This window comes from Squalius cephalus, assembly GCF_949319135.1.
Source record: "Squalius cephalus genome assembly, chromosome: 3".
NCBI lineage: Eukaryota > Metazoa > Chordata > Actinopteri > Cypriniformes > Leuciscidae > Squalius > Squalius cephalus.
In genome coordinates, this window is record NC_137124.1 from 13,155,922 (window position 1) to 13,170,280 (window position 14,359).

General features: G+C 36.9%; 1 protein-coding gene across 1 annotated transcript in view; it reads left to right on the top strand.

The window, feature by feature from the left end:
• elp4 (elongator acetyltransferase complex subunit 4) overlaps positions 1 to 12,995 on the top strand; it is a 72,964-nt gene extending 59,969 nt beyond the window's left edge. The window contains exon 10 of the mRNA XM_079866859.1: positions 12,497 to 12,995. Within this exon, the coding sequence (XP_079722985.1) occupies positions 12,497 to 12,607 (111 nt within the window). The 3' untranslated portion in view covers positions 12,608 to 12,995. The remainder of the gene's footprint in view (positions 1 to 12,496) is intronic.
• Positions 12,996 to 14,359: the final 1,364 nt, after the last annotated feature.

Genomic DNA, 14,359 nt, shown 5'->3' on the forward strand with positions numbered 1-14,359 from the left:
TTTCTGTCTGTCTCTCTATCTGTCTATAGATCTGTCTATCTGTTTCTCTATCTGTCTATCTGTATGTCTGAATGTCTGTCTCTCTATCTGTCTATAGATCTGTCTGTCTGTCTGTTTCTAGTGTCTGTCTATCTGTATGTCTGTCTGTCTCTCTATCTGTCTGGCTGTCTGTCTCTATCTGTCTAAATCTGTCTCTATCTATCTATCTATCTATCTATCTATCTATCTATCTATCTATCTATCTATCTATCTATCTATCTATCTATCTATCTATCTGTCTGTCTGTCTGTCTCTATCTGTCTGACTCTGTCTCTATCTATCTACCTATCAATGAACCCCTGGTATCATTCTGAATGATCTCTGCAGACTCTTTGCACTGACCCTCTTTAACTCTTAAATATGTAGATCCTCCCGGTCTGAAATTATTTCAATGTGTGCGTTTCTCTCTTTGTCCACGGTCATTATCCAACAACACTCATATATGCATGTGAATTGCGTTGGATACGGTTCTCCTTTCATTCTCCTTTCGGGGCTATATGTCATTGTTGTTGCCAGTAGGCTGTGTGTATTTATTTAGGGGTAATTGGAGGGAGAATCTAGGGGGTAATGAAGTGTATCCACTCATGGCTGCTCCCCTCCGCGCAGGACTCAGCAGCACAGCAAGCCAGCATCACATCGCCAGAATGCTTATTTTATACCCAGGTGGACAAACACAATTACAGGCCTCGTCCTCATTGTGGTGGCCCAGAGTCTGAAGCAATCGTTTGTGTGTGTGTGCGCCAGATTGGCTGTTCAGTGGAGCTCGAGGAAGACCTTTCAGTGTCTCGGAGCCCTCTGCACCCCTGCTGTTTTCTTGCCTGGCCCTCTGGAGCGGCCGTATGATTTTTCTAACACCTCCGGTATTTAACTCTGTCGTGGAAAAGCAAGCCGGACGCTGTTCATGATTTACATGTCATTTGCTGCCTCATATTGTGTGAAATTCAATTGCACAGCACAAACTGTAGCCAAGCTCCCGCGCCGGCTCTCGCTCTCTTTTGCTTCTCTTTCTTTCCCTACTGTTTTTTTAATTACAGAAAGTTTTCTGTCTGAAAAAGTGGCCAGTTGGTTACCCATCCTCTTAAGGTGTTGTAATCTTGATGCGTTTATTGTAACACAACTGCACACAAGCTTCGCTGTGAATTGAAATGTTTTTTTTCTAGCATATCCAAACAGAATTGCAACTATTTACAGTAAATGAATGGACAGAGGTCTCAGAATGGACAGTCTCCCTCTTCCCTTCTAAAAACATTTATGTAATAATACATTCACACATATGATATTTTTGTCAGATGTGCACAATAATATGCCCATACAAGTAACATTTTTACTGGGGTATATATATATATATATATATATACTGTATATATATATATATATATATATATATATATATATATATATATATATATATATATATATATATATATATATATATATATATATATATATATACTGTATATATATATATATATATATATATATATATATATATATATATACTGTATATATATATATATACTGTATATATATATATATATATATATATATATATATATATATATATATATATATATATATATATATATATATATATATATATATATATATATATATATATATATATAAACACCTAGCATCATGAAGCATCAGAAGTGGGTTTTCAGTTTCTGTCCTGTGCAAAGTTTTTGACATCTGAGTTTGACATTTTCTTTATTCTTTTAGAGTAGACTTTTTCTTTCAGCAGATGTGAATGGTGTGTATGTAGCGTAACAGAGCTGGTGTTTCTCTGATATAATGTGTGCTGGACTAAACCTGTTGTGACAGGAGAGAAGTCGCTGGAGTGTTGTTGTCTCTCCCCTCTACAGTATGTCCTTCAGTGACCTTCAAATCACTCGCAGCACACAATTACATATCTGTGTACCTCACATGAGCCACACACACATAAAAACTAGAACGACAACTTTATGCCTAGATAGATTGATTGATTGGATGCAGACGTGTGTGTGTGTGTGTACACCGTTGAAAAGTTTGGGATCAGCAAGATTTTTTAAATGTTTTTAAAAGAAGTCTCTTATGCTCACCAAGGCTGCATTTATTTGATCAAAAATACAGTAATTACAGTAATATTGTGAAATATTATTACAATTTAAAAGAACAGTTTTCTATTTGAATATATTTTAAAATGTAATTTATTCCTGTGATGGTAAAGCTGAATTTTCAGCATCATTACAGTCTTCAGTGTCCCATGATCCTTCGGAAATCAGTCTAATATGCGGAAAATGTTGAAAACAGTTATGTTCCTTTTTTTTTCAGGATTCTTTGATTAATAAAAAGTTCAAAGAACAGCATTTATCAGAAATGGAAAGCTTTTGTAATATTAACCCATTTAATCCCAAATTTTTCCCAGACACAAAAATATCCAAATCATGTGTCATTAGTATCCCTTTGAAACAATCAGTCATAATTTTTTGAAATTTTCTTGGAAAAGTGTGTGAAAAAGTGTGTTTTATGATCGGTCACAATTGTGACCGGTGGGATACTGTGTTGTATCAACCATTGTATTGATTTAATATAGGTCTATTTGACCTATGCAGTGTGTTTGTGTGTGTTTTTGTGCGTGTGTGTGTTTTTTTGTGTGTGTGTGTGTTTTTGTGTGTATGTGTGTGTGTGTGAGTGTGTGTGTGTGGGGAGATCAGACATCAGAGGAGACGTGACCATGTGTGAGTGTTTGTGTGTGTTTGTGTATGTGTGTTTGTGTGTGTGTGTGTGTTTCTGTGTGTGTTTCTCTGTGTGTGTCTGTGTGTGTGGAGATCAGACATCAGAGAAGACGTGACCGTGTGTGTGTGTTTGTGGGTGTGTGTGTGTGTGTGTGTGTGTCTGTGTGTGTGTGTGGAGATCAGACATCAGAGGAGAAGTGACCGTGTGTGTGTGTCTGTGTCTGTGTCTGTGTCTGTGTGTGTGGAGATCAGACATCAGAAGAGACGTGACCGTGTGTGTGTGTGTGTGTGTGTGTGTGTGTGTGTGTGTGTGTGTGTGTAAAATTAGGTAGATAGTAAGGTAGAACAGTTAGCCTATGTGTATTAGTATGTAGATACAATGGGTTATCCCACCGGTCACTATTGTTGCCGTTGACATGTTTGTGAGTTCTATGACCACATTAAACAAAGTTGAGTAATTGCAAATGCATATATCAATACTAGACACCTTAAACATGATATGTGCCAAAAATCTATGTCCTATCTTTATGTTAACATACTTTACCACCCTTTTCTTTGGGAGCTTTCTTGCTGCCATCCTCTTCTCTTGGTGCAAACAGGAAATAAACAGCTCTGGTCATGTGACAATTTACAGTAAACATGCGACACTGCACATATTTCATTGAGACCCTTTATTATTTCAATATCTGCTGGAAATGCATTGATAGATCATTTAGTAACATTTTTATAGCCTTAGAAATGAAACTTTTTTTTACAGTCACTATTGTGACCGGTGGGATTAAATGGGTCTACCGTTCAAAAGTTTGGGATCAGTACAAATAAAGTTTTTTGGGGGGGAAGAAATCAATACTTTTATTCAGCAAGGATGCATTAAATTGATCGAAAGTGACGGTAAAAACATTTATTATGTTACAAAATGTATTATGTTTCAAAAACATAAAATCGTACCGATCTCAATCTTTTGAGCTGTGGTGTATACTGGATATATAAAGGCCTAAAGTTGTCATTCTAGTCAGCTTGGTGTTGTTGGTTAAGGTCAGACTTGTGACTGTTAAAGAGTAGATTGTGGTTCAATGGGATGGGGTTACTAACGGCAACACCTTTTCAGCGCTGCAGTATGAAGTCCACACTATGCCTGTCTTTGTCCCCACAAGTGCTGTCCTTTGGTTAAAGGGACTCTTTCTTGTGAAGAGTTACAACCTGTGATGGATTACACCCCCAATTCATTAACACTCTGTGAAGCACTTAAACACACACTTAGACTCTCTTTCGCCCGCTTTCTCTTTCTCTCTCTCTCTCTCTCTCTCTCTCTCTCTCTCTCTCTCTCTCTGTCTCCAAGTTCCTCTCTCGTCCTCTCACACACCCAGTTCTCCTTTTGTCTCGGTTTGATCTTCAGCCTTTCCAGTCTTGCGAAAGCCAAGTCGTCCATACAAAACCCCATCTTTATCTGCCATTATCCTAAAAGAATCCTTTTCCTCTCTCACCCCACCTTCTCTTTTTCCTTCTCTCACTAGCGTTTCTCCTCCCATGTCTTCTTGATAGCTGAAAATACCTGCTGGCTCATTAGCTCCTTCCTCACGGTGCTGCACACGCATAAAGAGCAGCGATGGCTAACAGCAGAAGCCTTTAGCTCGCTGTCACACACACAAATGCACACACTCTCACGCACACTTCCCTTAAGCTTGTGGGCTGCTCTTATTGGGCTGAAGGATTGAGTCCCACACCTCCATTTTTAGGCGCATCAGACAGGAGTTTCTTTTTTTGTGTTCTGCTAGACATTGGCGGTGGGGGGTAACGCTAGCACGCAACACACACGTACTCTGGAGTGTGATCCAGAGGACTCCACTCAAGCGACTGGTCAGGCCCGTTGAGGGAACGGCACAGTAACCCGTGGCCGACCTCGCCACTCCTGCACGTAATGTGTTTAAACTGTGTTTGAACCCCACTCATGGTTTGGGGGGAGGTGGGAAGGAGGGGAACGGGGACTGTGTTTTGTTGGGCGTGTGGAGAACGGACTGGAAGGGCTTCACATTGTATATTTGTTTGTGGTTCCTTTTGGGGAGTTTATCACTGGCAGTTCCAAGCGCCCTCCAGTCTTTAATGAGCATGAAAGGTCAAAATGGTCAACGGGTCCTTTCAGAAATGTCGCTCTTTTCAATGTAAAATTGCAGAGGAAACAACAATAAGGTGATGGGATGAACAATTAATGGCTGGATTATATGACCCGACTTGAACAAAGATTGTGTGCAAAGATCCTGTGGCTGTCGGCTCCAATCTGCATATTTTGAAAAGTCAGAGTTGTCAAATTTCATGTATCATGTAGTATATAGTATGATGGGTACAATTTCTTACCATCAGATTCCATCTATTTGTTCTCCATTACAAATATTTTTAGAGTAGACTATAGAAATAATATAGTGTGTGCTATATTATGACTCAAATCTGAATCTCAACATTGTAATCAATGCTTGACCCATTTCTACATTCTTTTCATTTGTTAAAAGTTGAGTAATGTATTCTGTCTTTAAGGTGACATCCCACTTGCCAATTTGAACAATTCGATAATCCAAAAATGAACAATTGTCATGTGCTGTATTAAAATTGAGTTTTCAAAGCGTACTTTGCTGTAAATGTACACCGCTGTTCAAAAATTTGAGATTTCTTTAAAAGAAATGAATACTTTTACTCACTTTTATTGAAGCATTAAAATGAAGCATTTATCAAATATTTATTTCATATATATGTTGTCCCTTTTCTGTTCATCAAAGAATCCTTTGGTATCCAGAAAAATATCAAAATATTGCTGTTTTACTGTTTTTTGTTTTGTTTTTTTAAATCAAATAAATGCCACTTTTGAGAGCAAAATAGACTTTAAAAAAAAGTATTTTAAAAATCATACTGATCCCACTTATAAACGGTAGAGTAGCCTATGTTTAGTTTCAGTGAGATATTTATATTCAATAACTGTAAACTGTCCGGTCACTGTTTTCCTATTTTATTAGTCATTTACATTTAAATTAACCCTGAAAAATGCTCAGTTACACAATCATTATGTATAATAGTCACTTTTTAGTAACACTACTTACAGTGTCCTTGTATCACGTTACATGTAGTTTCTTTATTAACTACTATAAATTATGCATAACTACATGCAACTAAACTTAAACCAATCCTAACTCTAACCCTATAGTAAGTACATATGGTTAATTAATATTACTCAGTACCTAAAATGTATAACAAGGACACTTGTAACCCACTTTGTTTTTTTGTTTTTTTTGCTATATGATCTGTAGAATGATACACACAGATTAATGTAGGACAGTGGCTTGGCAGTTACAACACGCAGATAACGTCCACTTATGTTTAAAATGTTTGTGTAACTCTCCACAAACGGGTTAACAAGCATTTTGAGAAGCTAGCTAGCAGAAGCGGAGGTGGTGTTCCTCGTGATACACTGTCATATCATATACTGCCTTCATTTCTCAGCTCAGCCAATCGGATATGAAAGCAGCACTTACACGTGTTTGTCCTCTGTGCCTTTTGCACCCCAAAGTACCTTGGGGGCGTCCGCCTCTGCATTCATATTCCGGCCAGCCAGTCCGCAAGGGTCTGAAGCCCCCAGCCTACATCCAACACCCATCCGGCAGCACCCAGGGTCCATTCTTATGGCACCTCTCCAAATCCAAACGAGCAGAGAGGAGTGAAAACTCCCCCTGGACTCCTGACCTCTGCAGTCACTGGCCTAAAGACTCGGAGCACAGTGGACACAGCTGACCAGAGGGCGAGGTGCAATGAGAACGATACTGATTGGGGTACACAGTTGGGCTTTTTTATTATCTCGGTTACTTTTACTTGTCCTCGGGTGCTTGTCACTTGGCTTGGATTGGATTTTGAATAACGTGCAAATGAAAAAGAAAATTGTGATAATTATAGTGCTGACGCCAGAAGTTATTACTTCACATTATTTCATGTCCGATGGTTCTGATATTATGTAGGCCCCCCAAATTGCACATTGTGAAATAGAGCTGTGTTTAAGAGCACTAACTCTTGGTGCTTGTTTAAACATGGTTAATTAAAAAAACCCACCATGCAGAAAACACAAATGGAAGTTTGCCAAGTAGTGTGTACGGATATATACACATAGATTTAATGTATATATAATAAATGTAATTTAATATATATTTAATATATATATATACACAGATTAAAATACACTCGTCTGTGTGTGTGTGTGTGTGTGTGTGTGAGAGAGAGTGTGAGTGATTGTAAATACATAAAGAGGATCCCGTTAAATGGTAAAAGAAGCCATTGGTAATCCTTAGCTTTCCTAAAAATTGACTTTTTGCATCGAGTACAGTGTTGCTTCAAGAATCACATAATGGCTGTTCCCACTGTTGTGATTTGTGATATTCTTAATGCATTGATGATGGGTAAAAGTACATAATGCTAGAGTTTCAGGAGATAAAGGAAACGGAAGAAAGTGGGGTGGTGGTCTTTGAAGAATCGTATTATACGGGTCATTGTGATCTGTGTGGAATAATAATGGTTCCAGTTAAACTAAGCTGGTCTTCTTCAGTAACCTCTCCTGTTGCCCTGAAACATGTATGTGCCTCTAAAGAATTTCATCAGCATTTAAAAATAAGAAGCATTGCTCTGGAAAATTTGCTCTTGTCTGTCAAACAAAAAGGCTTCTGGACATGTACAGTGTTATTGCATGGGATATTTAACATGTTTAAACTACAGTTTGTGCTTCTATGCATCATTTAACATTTTGCTTACGAAACACAAAGCTTGGTGAAACATGAAGACACAAGCTTATTGTTATTGTTGGGAATCAAGAGTTGGTTATTATTCTCAACTGGTTCCATTTAATATCAGGATCAAATTATTTGCGGTGTTTGGTGTTTTAAGCCCCCAATGGCGCCTTACAGGCAGCGAGGGGATGGGTAGGTTTAAGGTTGAGGGTAGGGTTAGCTGCCTCTAAGGAGCCATTGGGGGCTTAAAACACCATCGAGCATTATTTGCATGATGTTCAGTAAGGGTAACAGTTCTGGCATTCATTCGGCAGTTTTTTTTTTATTTTTTTTTTTAAGAATTATAATACAATTTATTTCATAGTAATAATAGATTTGGTTTACATTGCATATAAATATATATAGAAAGAAAAAATATCTTTATATGTAATGTAAACCAGACATGTATGTATGTGTGTGTGTATGTATATTATAATATATACATATATACATTTGAAGTGGATCAAAAAAGTTAATCAAAGTTGTCCTAAGACAAGAACGGGTATTGTTCATGTATATCTTTGATGAAAGGTTTTTGATCCACTTCAAATACTACTGTGTGTATATATGAAAATGTGTTGCAAATGCATTACACATTGTGATCTATTCTTGGATAAAGTGAAGAAAACTTCTTTTTGACACTATCCCAGACTTTTTGAGGTGTGGTAAGTTAGTGTGAATTCTGGTAAGTTGGGCTACGTGCTTTTCAAATTTCCTAATTTACCTGAATTCTCCCCCTAAGTCTGTTACTTCAATCCAAACTCCTCTGATCCCAAAGCACATTACGTTAAGTGTCTTAAAACACAATCTCCTGTGAGATTTGTGGTGATTCTTCACAAGTGCCAGTGCGACCAACAAGAAGTAGCTGGAGGGCTTTGAAGCTATTATCAGTGTGAGGTTTTGTTCGGCGTGGAGTGTTATTTGTAACCCTCTTAAGGAAAGCCACTCTTAATGTTCCTCTCGAGAGCCTCTTGTAAATCACTTCAAGTGTTTTAAACTGATTTTGTTCAAGTGAGTTTTTGGCAGAAATTGTTCTTGCTGTTTGCATAAAGCACTTCATGACAATGATTGCCTCTTAATAATCCACTCATCCCTTTAATGGTTTCTATTGGCTCAGTTGGTTGTCTTTTCTTTATGTTTTAAGTGTGTAATTTTCTTGGTTAAAAATTTCTCCTATCTCAGCTTAATGTGCAATTATAACTAAACCATTCTGGTTTTGTTTGTTTGAAATGCTGAAACTGATGTGAGTCTCAGGTGGGGTTATGTGTTTGTTCAATCTGTGGCGGACAGCTGAAATATTCAGGAAATCTGTTTAAAAACAGTCAGTATTATTTTAAGTTTAGATGTTTACTACCTAAGGATGTGTTTACACTTCGCTTGGTAACTATTCACACAGTAATTTTTAACACTAAACCTGAAGATACAAAACAATAAAAACATTGTATTGCTTGTTGGCAGCATTCATAACAGAGCACCCTTAGATTTAAACTCTACCAAATTCATTATGGTATTTGGTACACAGTTCCTGCATTTCCACAGACAGTTGGACATAGAGTGTTTAAGTGTGTGTCATGTTCAAGTACTCTTAGTCACACTCTCTAGTATTGATTGGTCTAGACTGCTGGGAGGCTGAGAGTAGTATATGAAGGGATGATGATGATGTTGAATATTGTATGCAATAATGGACTTTGAAGAGCCAAGTCAAAGTGGTATGTTTTTTTTTATTATTATTACACTTTAGTGTCTTCAAGTCGATGGACTGTTTAATGCTAATCTTTAGGAGCTTGTATGCTTTGCAAAGTAGTGGTTGTGACCCAGTTTTTTTTCTTGGAGGCCATGAAAGTATTTAACAACTTTTACAACATTATATTTATTTAAAATATAATTTAATATGAATATTTTTAATATTACCTTTGTGAAATATTATATTACGTTAAAGCCAAGTAATATTTTTTTCTTTTTTTAATTACACTTCAGTGTCTTCAAGACAAGGGACTGCTGAATGCAAGTCTTTAGGAGCTTGTATGCTTAGCAAAGTAGTGTTGCAACCCTTTTTTTCTTTGAGGCAATAGAGTAAATAAATACTATTTAGTCAGTTTTTTAATATAAATATATATATATATATATATATATATATATATATATATATATATATATATATATATAATAGCCTTTTTATGCATTTCAGTGACTTAAAGACAAGAAAATGTCACATGTTACTTCTGTGCTTTGTGGTTGCAACCATTTTTGAGTAATAAATATTAGCCATTTTTTTAATATTATTTCATTTAATTAATATATAGTATTATATAATTTTTTTTTTTTTTACTGTAAAAAGCTAACAGTTCTCCCCCTGCATATCATGGGCCATTTTTTTTTGCCTGACAACTCCTTTTTTTAAAAGAAATAGGTACAAATTGAAATTGTCATTATGTACTCACCCTCATGTGGAACACAAAATTACTTTTTTGAAGAATTTGGAGCTCTTTTAGATATAACAGCATAGTGACCACATCCGTTAAGCATTTGGAAAGGTTTTGAAACGACATGAACGACATGAATTACATCACAGAATTTACATCTTGTGGTGAACTATCCCTTAAAGTTCCAGCATTTTCCAATCTGTAGATCCCTTCTCATGTTCTTCAGAATTCCTTCTGATAAGCTTAACATTTTGATCCTGGGTGTCTCCTGATTGGGATGCATCGTAGCCTTGAGGGTTTCAGTTGGAAAGGATCTGAAGCTCTTAAAGGCGTGTGGAAAAGGCTCAGGGAAATTACAGATTGTCCTGAGCTTCCACCGGCCTACCTTTTAAGGAACATGGTTTACCTGCCGTTCAACAAACAATAGGAGATTTAGAAGACCATTGTTTGGCGGGAGATAAACATCAACCTGAGGAAAAAAAGGTCACCTGAATCAAGGCTGCAGTTGCAGGTATGTTTGGCTTGTGGCGATTTACTGGCCGTTCAGAACTGCATTTAATCGTGCACTTGACACTATGTGTGTGTGTGTACCTTGTGCTGAGCTCCCTCATTAGCCTCTTTAGCACAAGCTTTTGGTGTAGCTCATTGCCTTGTTAGAGATTAGTGCCCATGTGGGGCCAAGTTACCGTAATAAAACTCTTGATTCTAATGACTCTCCTCTAAGCCGTAACTCTACGCACAAACCGCCAAAAAGCTTGAGCCTCCCTGAAGGGTTTTTAGCAGCACGCTAACAGTTACACTTCTCGAACCATTTAAGGTGCATGGCCAAGCGTCTAACCCGATTTGTGTTCACACACTCTGTTTCATCTGTCTGCAAACATGGGCTAGGATGTTTTCTCGCCTGTCTTAAGTCTGCAGATCTTCGCTGTGGAGGCAAGAAGCTGAAACAGGCATCACTGGCTAAAGGTGTTTGTGAGGACTTCTTCATTTAAACTGATCTCAGATTGTAAAGTTTTAGTTTGTTGTATTCAGCAATATACACATGCTTTTTACAGTTTTAAAAGTAAAAAAAAAAAAAAACAGAATTCCATTGTTTCTTAGCAACAAGGTCAAATTTTATTTAAATCAATTGTGACTCAAGTCTACCTTGGCCTTTCTTTTCCTTTTTGTTTTTGTCCTAACCAGCTACGACCACAACATGAGTTCTGTTACGACTGCTCTCGGAGTGTTTGGCATGGTAATTATTATGACAATGTTGATATATTTGGTCTTGGTGGAATAGATCTGCTATTCTGCTGTTGGTTGTTATTGCTGCTGCTGCACAGCAAGTATGGGACTTGCTATTCCTAATACATACACGACATGCTGCTGCTGTACAATATAGCATACATGAATTACCGTAGCAGATCTATACAGGTGGAGCTGGGGAAGGTGGAGGGTTTCTGAAAGCACGCTGCACTGCTACAGCAAATGCTAACCAGTATTTGGAGGTTGAGCAGCGAGCTCATTGTCTACTGATACAGCAGGAACCAGTCAGCTGTGCCCTATAGAGAATGATGTGATTGCAAGCAAATTGAGTTTTGGTATGATATTGGACACATCATGATATTGGACATGAACGCCCTCTCAAGTCGCAAGCTGACAATCTAGATAGCATGATGGATGTTTATATGGTTGTCAATGAATGGGATGATGAATATCATTTTGGCTTTAATAGGATTTCCCCAATAAATTGGCAAGAATAAACCTGGTGTCCTCCATGATTCCTTTTCTTTCCGACAAAGCACTTGAACTCGACGAGCTCGTAAGCACGACTACAGAAGTGGGAAGTTGGACATTTTCTATTAGTATGTGAAGGCATCATAAACCATAAACATCTTCATGGAGGATTTCATACTCTCAGTGAGGACTGAAATTATTTGACCTTGTAAACTTGTCAGCACCTTGTCACACCAGTTTAGAATGCATTACATGTATTGTGTGTATGTATATACATTACCGTTCAAAGGTTTGGGGTCAGTAAGATATATATATATATTTTAAATAAATCATTCTTAAATTCAGCAAGGACACATTAAATTAATCAAAAGTGATAAAATGTCTCACAGTTTCCACAAAAAAAAATTAAGCAGTACAACAGTTTTCAACATTGATAATAATAATGCATGTTTCTTGAGCACTAAATCATCATATTAGAATGATTTCTGAAGGATCTTGTGACTCTGAAGACTGCAGTAATGATGCTCAAAATTCAGCTTTACCATCACAGGATTAAATTTCATTTTAAATATATTCAAATAGAAAACAGTTGTTTTCAATTGTAAAATATTTCAAAATATTATTACTCTTATTTCTTTTTAATCAAATAAATGCAGCTTTGTTGAGCGTAAGAGCCTTTTCAACTGCTTGAATATAGTAATTCAGTTTTTATTATAGGTATTTCGTTTGTAGCTTTATCTTTTGCCCTCCACATTATTCTTTCAGCCTTCCTCTTACATCCTCCCTCTCTCTCTTTCTCTTTCAGAGACTGCACTTGCCTCCAGACCTGTCAGAGACGGTGAGTCGAGTGAGTAAAACAGAACTGGCAGCAGGATGTGGTACCACTGCCACGGGCAACAAGCACCTAGATTTCTAGCGGATTCCCATCCTTCCTGCACCCTCCCCCTCCAGTTCCCAGCACCACCCCTGTGATGTTCAAGGGCAGGAGAGCGCTGGAGCAGCACTACGACAACACTAGGTTACGGTCACACCTGCACTGACACGGTTTCTGTGAATATTAGTGAAAGAGATTAAGATGGCACAGCGTTTAGTAATTACACAACTTGGAGAAGAACGCAAGACAGTGATATTCAGTGTCACAAGAACCTGACAAGCACCTGTTGCTCTCTTTGGATAAAGCGAGAATGTGACGCAAATAACGATAACGTAATTTGGCTACCAGTGTCTTTTCAGTGCACTTCATGGCTTCCTGGTGTTTATTAGCTTATGTAGCTAATAAATATTTGGTGTCAATAAAGTTTGTAAAAAAAAAAAAAAAAATGTCATGTTTTTATTCAGGTTCAAAACAAACGTGGTTGCAGAAAATGTTTTTATCACTCATTTTTTTTTACAAACAATTTTGCGTTTCACGTTTATTTTTTCTTGATTGAATTATTGAATTCGGAACGTTCCTTTTAAGCTGTATGATTAATTCAGGTTCATAAAGTGGCTCTGTTCAGGATATAATTAAAGGGGTCCTATATATATATATTTTTTTTTTTTCTGTAGTGTGTAATGTTACTGTTTAAGCATAAAAATGGTCTGTAAATTACAACGTCACTCCAAAGAAGATTTTCTCTATTATGCCTCCATTGTAATATTGAATTTTCTTCCGGGAACAAACACGTCACAATATTCCTCATTTAAATCCCCCTGTGGTGAAAATCAAGCTTTTAGTGTTGTTTATATGTCTATGTGGTGATTTGAATATGCTTTAAGACAAACCATGTGAATGCTTGAAGCAGTTGGCCAATCACAACACACTGGTCCAGCCGACCAATCAGAGCATGTTGCGCTTTTCAGAAGGAAGGGCTTCATAGAGTCAGGAACTAAACAGAGCGTTACTGACAGACTGGGAAGAGAGGGGCTGCAACAATGTCAAATATATGAAAAATAAGATGAGTTTTGAAAAACCAAGCATGAAAACCAAATCTAGTAAGGCCTAAAAACACAATCAAGACTTTTAAAAGGGTAATAATCCCCTTTAAAGCTGAAATGTTTCTTCTTTTCAAAGTGTCCATTAGGCCTTTTGTCGTTTAAATGGTACTTTTCACTGGACAGAAGAAGAATCTGTGTCTTATTTTTTTCACTCAGCCAACAGATATTCACCAGTAAGTGAGGAATTTTAAATTCAGGAGTTAGAGCAGATCTGTGGGTTGTACTTCATTACGCCTTAAAAATGATGTTAAAGTAATGGGAATCACTATTGAGAATAATGGTATGTTTTTTTTTTGGTATGGGGGGGGTATCTCTGACCTCATTAGAGTAATGAAAATGTATGAGGAAAATGTTAATTTTCCTAAAAATAGGCTTTTTTTTTCCTGAAGGAATTATACTTTATTTTGGGGTGAAAGGTGACCTGGACATTTTCATAATTTTTTAACTCAAAGCATTTTTTAGACACAATAAGATACTGCATTTATTTACAATTTAATTACAATAAGATCCTTTTGCATTTATAATATTCAACATAAATTTCATCTGACGTGACCCAGCTTGACTTTATGGGGAACTGTATTTGTAATATAAAAATGCATGCATGCATAAAATTTTAATTTCTGCGAATAAATAAAGCTGTCTGTGAAAGCATGTTTTCATCAGGCAAGTATGTTTTTATACACGCGTTATT